The sequence below is a fragment of the Rhipicephalus microplus genome, unplaced genomic scaffold (genome assembly GCF_043290135.1).
Source record: "Rhipicephalus microplus isolate Deutch F79 unplaced genomic scaffold, USDA_Rmic scaffold_13, whole genome shotgun sequence".
Taxonomy (NCBI): Eukaryota; Metazoa; Arthropoda; class Arachnida; order Ixodida; family Ixodidae; genus Rhipicephalus; species Rhipicephalus microplus.
The window spans coordinates 25011588-25020601 of NW_027464586.1; the positions used below are offsets into that span (position 1 = coordinate 25011588).

At 44.8% G+C, this 9014-nt stretch overlaps 2 protein-coding genes across 2 annotated transcripts; one reads left to right on the forward strand and one right to left on the reverse strand.

Moving 5' to 3' along the window:
* The first annotated feature begins 697 nt into the window (after positions 1–697).
* Positions 698–3595, forward strand: LOC142784008 (uncharacterized). The gene is made up of 4 exons (XM_075882623.1): positions 698–802; positions 2464–2508; positions 3136–3206; positions 3298–3595. The coding sequence occupies exons 1-4, from the start codon at positions 709–711 to the stop codon at positions 3547–3549; spliced, it is 462 nt and encodes a 153-aa protein (XP_075738738.1). The 5' UTR covers positions 698–708; the 3' UTR covers positions 3550–3595.
* A 2758-nt stretch (positions 3596–6353) lies between these two features.
* LOC119165929 (uncharacterized) lies at positions 6354–7464 on the reverse strand. Its single transcript, XM_037417917.2, has 2 exons — positions 7305–7464; positions 6354–6793 (listed from the first exon to the last, which is right to left on the reverse strand). The coding sequence occupies exons 1-2, from the start codon at positions 7456–7458 to the stop codon at positions 6456–6458; spliced, it is 492 nt and encodes a 163-aa protein (XP_037273814.2). The 5' UTR covers positions 7459–7464; the 3' UTR covers positions 6354–6455.
* Positions 7465–9014: the final 1550 nt, after the last annotated feature.

Sequence of the window (9014 nt, forward strand, 5' to 3'; positions counted from 1 at the left end):
CAGAAATTAGCTCATGCAGGTTCATTGTTATGTCAACGAAGTTGACTCTTTAAGGCCCGTTTACATTGACGCGACGAGGGCGCGTTGAGCCGAAATAAACAGGTTTTCTGGACTCGCCCTCCCCATGTATAAGCGGACGCGTCGTGGCGGAGAGTCGTCACGGCGAGTCCCGTCGACCCGGAGACAGGGGGTAGGTTCACCGAACTCGCCGCGCTCAGAAAGGGCATGTATAACCGGTCGCGCTGAGTTGACGGCTCGTGATCCCGTCGTGGTCTCCGCTTCCCCTGTCGCCATCACTCCGACGTTGCTCTTTCTCTGTCGGCCGGTACGCGCGTGCTAGGCACGATGACATCCTCGCGGGCTCCACGCACCATGTGGACAGATGATGAAATAACGACGTTGCTAGCTTTAGTCAACGAGAAAAAATTGAGTGATTTGCTCGATAGCAAGCGGCAAAAAAATAAGGACATATTCATGGACCTGGAAAGATGTTTGAAGGAACGGGGCGTGACGTGGACGTGGGAGCAAATAAGGACCTGTTGGAAGAATTTCAAGAAACGCTTCACGGCTGTAAGTACCTCCCTGTTCGCTTTGATTCGAAAAGTTTTCGGGCACTTTAATTTCTAATGACTTTTTTGGCATTCGCAGGAACGCCTGCTCCTATGCAAAACTGGCGGGGAGCCATCAAAGTGGAAGTGGTTTGACAAAATGAGCCTTCTGCTTGGCGACCGCCCGATGGTGCAAGCAAGAGATTACGGCGTTGACACCGCCGCCGAAGACGAGAACATCGTTCTGTTATGCGGTAAATGCAGATCAGTTTTACGTTTAAATCTTGCTTGGCACGTCCTACGAGAGCTTGTTGGTTATTGTTCTCACGACCGGCTATCTTGCTCTGCCCGTAGCAGGAAATTGGCTTGTGCGCCAGAAATATCAAATACGTGCACATGAACGCTTTAATAAAGTTTCTGGTCACCTCGCCATCAGAATACATTTGCGTAAATTCACAGGATTGTCTACTAATGCGCAGCATTCCAACTCCGCTTGCATTTATTATGCGTTCTTCACAGCCCGGTGCGACTATGAAAAGGCAAATACTTTCGGGTATTTTATTCTTTGTAAGTTTTGTTTTGGGTTTTTTTGCAAGTGGTGTAAATTGACTTTATCACAAAAATTAAGTGCCTTTACCAATACATGTAATTTTCCCCAGAGGAAAAGCGTACTCCAGGGTTGGTTTCGCTCTATTTAATTCGTGTTTCATGAATCCCTGAATGAACTTAGGCATTTCGAACGTTTTTTCGGGTTTAGTGTTCGGGTTTTGGAGGAGATGAGGGTCGTTCCACGCCAAATATCCCAGACAGTACGCTAGACCATCATTGATGACACTATAAAAAGTAATGGTTGGTCACTTTACTACACTATTCATTTTTGGAACCAATTTTCTGAAGAAAATTTTACTTTCGTAAATATAGTGGCAGTTAGGTTGCGACGAAACTTCGAAAAAGTGAAATATTATACGCAGCACGGTAAAACGATTTCAGTCGGTAGAAAAAGAACCGCACTTCCTTGTTAAAACGCATTCACCACTAGTGTATGTTAATGTGCTTTGCGGGGAAGCAATGCAGTGTTCTTGTTGCAGCCGGCTTGTTCTTCGTGCTCAATGCAGCAATGCAGTGTTCTTGATGCAGCCGGCTTGTTGATTCGTGCTCCAGTTTCCTGCGCTTACCGCTAGCAACAGAAACAAATTATGCAGCTGCATTATCTCATAAAAAGTTGTAAGAGCTGTAAAAAATGTTTAAATATCGCCCAAGAACAACGCATTGCTTTTTTAAAGAACATCTTGAGACAACCTAGTAGCTGTGAACGCGTTGTGCCAAGGAAACGCTGTGTTCTTCATACCCACGAGTTTTTTTCACAACCTAGTTATTGGGCGCTGCCACGATATTTAAATTGCTCTGAGAGTTAGAAAAAGATTCCTCCGAAAACTGGTCTCAAAACAAAAATGGAAGCGATTAGTGTAGTCAAACGATTGACCATGAATTTTTATAATCTTATCGGAGATGGTCGAGCGTACTGCCTGGAACGTTTAGCGTGGAATGAGCCATGTATTTATTTCGTAACTTCGTTCTTGTGATATTTTTAACTTTTGGTTATTCTTGTTTTTTATTGATAATGACGTATGACCAATTAAGCGAATTTGCGCTCTTATGGCGACGAAATTCTGTTTGACCAATTATCCCCATTTCGGTTATAACAATTAAATGTGTTACTCCGCCCATCCCGCATTTTTGTTTGAAGGCAGGGCATTCCACAGTCTAAGGTGCTGGGGTACTCGGCAAGGAATGGTACGCAGGATAAATGTAGATCATGAATTGACCATGCACATGGTTGTACTGTCAATATTCCCGTCCCTGATTACAATGAAGACCTATGGCAAATGCACTAACCCAATACTTTTCATTGCAGATGGCAGCGAAGAGGAAGGAGATGCGTGCGACGATCTAGAAACCTGTAAGTTCTTTTTTTCTGCGCTGTAATGCCACAGCAGTCATGTTTCCTACTTCAGTGTTCAATATGACTGAAAAAAAAACGATGCAGAGAACATGCATGCAAGCTTTATTTACTGCATATACATGAGTTCATAGTAGGTCATGTCCACTCTTGGAACAAAATTGCCAGCAAAACAAGTGTGGTCAGGTGTTCCAAGACATATGCGGCTCATGTTTTCCCTAAGGCACAAGCCACTTTTTAAAAGACTTACTCCGCAGTTTCTCAGTTTTTCTATGTACAAGAATCTTCGAGATAATAATTACTTTTCTCGATTCTTAGACTCCCTCCATACACAGTAAAGCCTCAGACCATAATATATGTGGGAAAATACAAAGTATTAAATAACACTTGTAGCACTTGCAAATTGAAAAGGTTAAGCCTTTTTCACATACTCGCCTTATAGCCAACATGCAGACAGACCACGTATTCCTACACATGTCATAAAAATAATCATACATAAAACATCAAGGTCAATTACATCCCCCTCTGAAATGGATGAGACAAAACTACATAAGACTGAAGAAGAAAAAAGCTAAAGAGGCTGTGATAAACGTGAAAAAGGCTCTCTCATGGGAATTCTATTTTCAGCTGCAACATCTACGCCATCGCAAGGAGAACCAAACACATCAGGAACACAACGTGGAAACCTGACCCCTGATGCAACAGCCCCCCCCCCCCCCCCCAAAGCGCCGCAAGACAACCACGTTTGAAAAGGTTTTGGATAAGATGTATGAAAAGAACATTGAGCAGCAAGAGAAGCAAAATACCATTCGCTTCGAAATGAAAAATCAGCTTCTCCAAAGAGAGCTTGAAAATATGAAGGAGCTCCTGGCAGGAGTCACAAACTCCTTCTTGCAGGGAACACAAGCCCTTATGGGACAGTTTCTTGCTTATCAGGCCAACCTTCTAAGCGGTCTGCAAGGCATGCACACCCCTCCTCCTGCCCAAATGCCACCGTTCATGTCCTACCTGCCAGGGCACAGTCGCGCTCCGAGGCAATAGGCCAACTTTTCTATGTGTGTGCAGTTGTGTGTAGTTAACAAAATAGAAACCCCTAAACATCTACCCATTTGTCGCCTACTGCCACTGAGTTCAGCCCAGTATTTCACCTCCAGGATTACGCGTTTGCCCTTTCTTCTGAATTTTCAGATATGCCACAGTGCAATGTCTCGCCTCGCTGCCTCTTTGGATAACAAACAAGGCACAGTAGTGAGAGACTAGTGCTGTGCATCTTAGGAAACTCTAGGACCTGAGTGGAAGATGGTCACATCACACCCTTTCCGTTGTCTGGAATTCCACTTGGTTTCTACTGCTTAACACAAGTACGATGCGTACACACAACGGCAGTGGGACACGACTACCGCAAAACCGCGATTGAAAAGTCGCCCGGGACCCATGAATTAAATGATTTAAATCAGAAACTTCCCAAAATCAAGAAACGTTTATATAAGCCTAAAGGCAACAGTGGGGAAGAGCCAAAAAAAACTTAAATTGAGAAATTCAAATAAGGTTTCACAAAATGAAGCCTCAACCGTAGAAGACAAAAATTGCTTCAAAGTTTTTTTTTGCTTGAAATAGCCTAAAGCGTAAATATGCACCATTCAGATGAAACTATATCTGAACATTTTTATTTGCATACAAAATTGAAATCACAACTTTGACACACTGGAAGACAACATTGAAAAGATAGATAGATATGTGGGGTTTAACGTCCCAAAACCACCATATGATTATGAGAGACGCCGTAGTGGAGGACTCCGGAAATTTTGACCACCTGGGGTTCTTTAACGTGCGCCCAACATTGGAAAAAAATAAAACGTCAACTTTTAGTGCTAACAACAGGAGCCATAGAAATATAGCCTCAGCTTGAAGGAACCAGGGAATATACAGCACCACAGGGAAAAAAATTGACATTACAAGTTTGAGCACTAAATACAATTAGACACACTCAGGGACTGCGGTTTAAAATTCACAAAGGAAAAGATGGCTACAATGAAAGCACATTTACATAGCAAAAAACTTCATAAATGTTGAAAGTAAGAGTATTGGCAATATAAAGTAATCAAAAACCATGTAGCTCGAAACAAGCATACGCCAGCTGTACGCAGGCATTATCCACTTTAAACAGTTGACACTATAACAGTGCTGAAACAAACAAATTGCTTGTCTACAACTGCCATGTTGCCTTTGTGAGCACAGCCATTGCTGAGGCACCGAAATTTTTCATGGAAAAAAAATTCTGGGACAGTGATGGACGAAGCTTAACGAAAATCCCCAGCGACCAATACCCTGCACTTGAGCAGTCAAAATGCCATTTCTCACAAACCTAAACTGGCTTCTTACATAGCTTTGCGAGCATTGGTACTGTATCGTCATAGTGTCTCCAGTTCACGAACAAGTTTCACTTCCCTTTATGAATGGAGTCGTCTCAATGAATGATAACAGACAGTTGACCTAGAGAGTGCAATCAAGCAATACCAAGAGATTGGCAGTGAACATGCCAGAGCATAGTTACTTCATAAAGCTTATTACATATCACGACAATGGTACGTTTCAGTGCCTGATTTGTTTACATCTGTTGCACGTTTTTGGTTGTTAAGTAGCTCAGGTGTTCCAATTAGCATACACAAGAAGACTTGGTCTTGAAATGAAATGAATATATCTTGTGAAAGCTGAACAAAAAAACTTTGTTTGCAACACTGAATTTTAGGTGGATGAATAAAATGTTGAACTCAGATGAAAATGGGGCATTTTAATGGAACTATGGTGAGAACTTTTTACCTACGTCTCATGGCATAAACAATTTTTGGAGCAGAAATCATACCTGTGTGCTTCTGTGTAGTGGAAAATTAGCAGCAAGGTGGTCTTTGAGAAGGTCCCTGATATCTGACCGCACCCAGCTGCGAGGTCTGCTTGAGGGTTGTGGGAAGAGCACTGATTCACTTTCCGCGACAGCCTGATCCCACGAAGCGCCATAGCCTTCTGAATGTGTTTCGCAGAAGTTGTGAAGCGCGCACGTTGCTATAACAACAGTTGGCATAAACTTATAATATATGTCAGCACGCTTCAGCAGGATGCGCCAGCGTCCTTTCAGCCTACCGAATGCCTGTTCCACAACATTCCGTGCGCTGCTTAAATAAACATTAAAGGATTCTTCTTCTCTTGAGAGTCTGAGTCTACCTGTGTGTCCCTTCATTATCCATGGCAGAAGAGGGTAGGCCGGGTCTCCAACCAGCATGAAAGGAATGGCTGTGCCTGGGAGCATGCGGAACCCATGCGGCACCAAGTTGTCGCTGCGCTTGTACAGCGCTGACATCTTCAAGGCTGTGGAATCATGAGCGCTGCCCGGGGCTTGGCATGACACGTTCATAAACCTGCACAGCAAAAATTCTAACGTGAGACAATACAAAGTGGGGTACTCGTAGCTGCTGCTGCAAGTAAAAAAAAACATTTGAACAGGCAGTAGCAAGGCACATATGAAATAAGGATCAATTTAGTGCAAAACATGGCCAATAACAGAAACTGGGCTCGAACTTTTCACCCCCCCCCCCCCAAACAGACCAGAGAAGTAACCGAGTAGAGTTAATGTAGCCTAGAATTATTCCAGAACAGAATATGTTTTGTGCCTCACGTAGTGATGTGCTAGCCCCCGCGCGCGTACCCCATTTTAGAATGAACATGCACTCACAGTCCTCCGTCATCCACAACTGCTTGCACGTTGTATGACGCCCAGAACTTCCGGTTCACGAAGTCTCGGTAGCCGGTCTTTGGTGCGGTGATTGGTATGTGAGTACCGTCAATCGCTCCAAAAATTTGAGGTAGGTGGCACTTTGCCTCAAACCGTTCAGCAATTTTTTTCGCTTCATTTGCTGACGGCAACTTCACATATTCCTTTGCCAGGTTGGTTGTCACCGATTGGCAAAACATATAAAAAACTTCTTTACGGTTGGCTTGTGCACGCCAAATTGGTTGGCCACAATGCGATATTCTCCACAACTTGCTAATTTGTAGAGAGCCTTAGCCACCCTCTTGTCGAGAGGAACAGGGGTCCACACGTAGTTTTCACAAGGAGACATGAATGGCGCCACGGCAGCAACGAGGTGGCAGAAATTGTGCCTCGACATTCTAAAATTCTCCCGCCAGTCATTGTCATTAAAGTTGGTAGCCACAATTCGGTCCCACCAATCTTGGCACCGTTCTCGCATCCACACGGCCCGCTTGGTCGGTGGTGCTGTACACTCCAATCCTGCAAGGAAATATAAAAATAGCAAATTACTTTCATTTTTAAGCATAAACGAGGCACAATAGAAATAGAGGTGTAAAATTACGGCAAAATGGTATGCGGCCGTATGAATTTTTACCTAAGCCGATAGGAATTTTATTCAAAAATGTACATTACATTCCAATTGAAATTACAAGCCCTCAGATTAAAAGTTCATCGTGTAAGGATCTCACTGTTCAGTCCAAAAGCCACAGAAATCACATTAGCCAAACAGGGTGAGCGTATGAGGCAAGAGGAACACGGTGCACTTAATTGTGGTGGAACTGTACACTTTGTTCCAACAATTGATGAGGGTGTTTAGTCATTTTGATTTAAAAACTGCTTATTGTTTTCAATTTAAAATTTTCAACAAGGTTCAGGGCGCCGCTTAATTCGTATTAGCGACAAGCCACAACTATTGCAAAAAATGACTCGCGTGTAGGGCTTCAAAGGATTTTCCACAGCATCAGGTACACAAATGAAAGGCGTTACAAACCATGAATCACGGCGAATTCCTGGAGAGACCAGCCAGGGGTGAACACGGGACGGTGCGTCAGGCTGCGGATACGATTGCGGCGAGCGCTGTGCCGCAACAGAACCACTGCTGTCATCGCGTTGTGCAGTGTTAGCCAAGACACCAACACAACCATAAAGCACAGCTGGTGCAAACTGAGAAAAAATGCCAAGACGGGAGTTGAGATAGCCATCGCAGTGGCGGAGCGACAACTGCGTAAACAACCGCAGGCCACAGCGGCGAGAGGCGAGAGCGCAGGCTTGGAGGAGCGGAAACCGGTACCGGAAGACGGGTTTTCGGCTGGCCTCGACGCAAAGCGTCGCTGCGATCACCGCTCACCTAACCTCGTCCGTGCGAGTTCATATAAACTCGGGCGCGTCGAGGTAAGCTGAACCCGCCACTCAACTCAGCCCGCCCCCGTCGCGTTCATGTACATGGGGCTCGTGAGCACCTCTCACTGAGACCCTTCGGTATTTTCCGGCCTTCGCGGTAAAGACGTCGAAGAATGGCTGGACAGTATGATCAAATCAGCGTGTGTAATTATTGGGATGAGGCGCACAAACTACGCTACGTTTCTTTTTACCTTTTTGCACTGTGGCAGCGACGTTGACGGTGGGTGAACGCATACTAAGCTTCTCTTCTATCACTTGCAGCTGCCTGCGGCTACCCAAATCTGACCAGCCATACTTCGTCACAGGAACTTCCATCTGGTTAAGACTGCCACAACTTGGATTATCGCTCTCATCTTGGGGGCAGTGTTTTTCCTGGAAGCGCGACTTTTTGCATTGTGGCAGCGGCGGCGACGGTGGGTGGACGCATACTAAGCTTCTCTTCTATAACTTGCAGCTGCCTGCGACTGCCCAAATCTGACCGTAAGGAACCCGGTGCAGTGGCCCACAAGGTTGCTGAAACACCAGCTATTTCATCGCTATCTATTTTGCTGCTTTGCAGCAGGGCCAGGCTTCGTCACAGGAACTGCCATCTGGTTAAGAGTGCCGCAACTTGGATTATCGCGCTCATCTGTGGGCGGTGTTTTTCTCGGGCGCGCATCTTTTTTCACTGTGGCAGCGACGCCGACGGTGGGTGGACGCATACTAAGCTTCTCATCTATAACTTGCAGGTTGGTGTATTTTTTTTATTATTGCGTGCCTTCGCGTATCATGCCATCCCGTCGCTGTTGCTGCCACGAGTGTTTTGAGCGTTACATTTTTTTCGAGAAGCTAATGTAGGGATTTGAAAATCACTTGCACCAAGTTTTATCTTGTGACAGTGTTTTTCTGTCTCTTGTTGCACTGTTGCCCTATTTCGCTAAGCTTGAGATGACCACTGAAATGAATCTATGGGGCATACACGACGTTGCAATGGCCATGGCTGAAAAGCAACCAGGAAGCATAAAAGAGGTTGTTAAAGTATTGACTGAGTTGGTCACTAAGTTAGATTCATTCACGTCAGGCATTAAATCTGACGTTGCTTGCATCACTACCTCGAATAAAGAAGTTCAGTCGGAAATCGCTCGTCTTCACAAATCTGTACGATTCTTGAGTGGTGGTTTTCAAAAATTCGAGCTTGATAATCAGGCTGTCAGGAATGAGCTCGCTATGACTAGGGCCGAAATCAACCAGTGCCGCGATGAGAACGAACTTCCAAAAAAAAGAAATGAAGCAGGTTATGAGTGAGATAACTGAGCTTGAA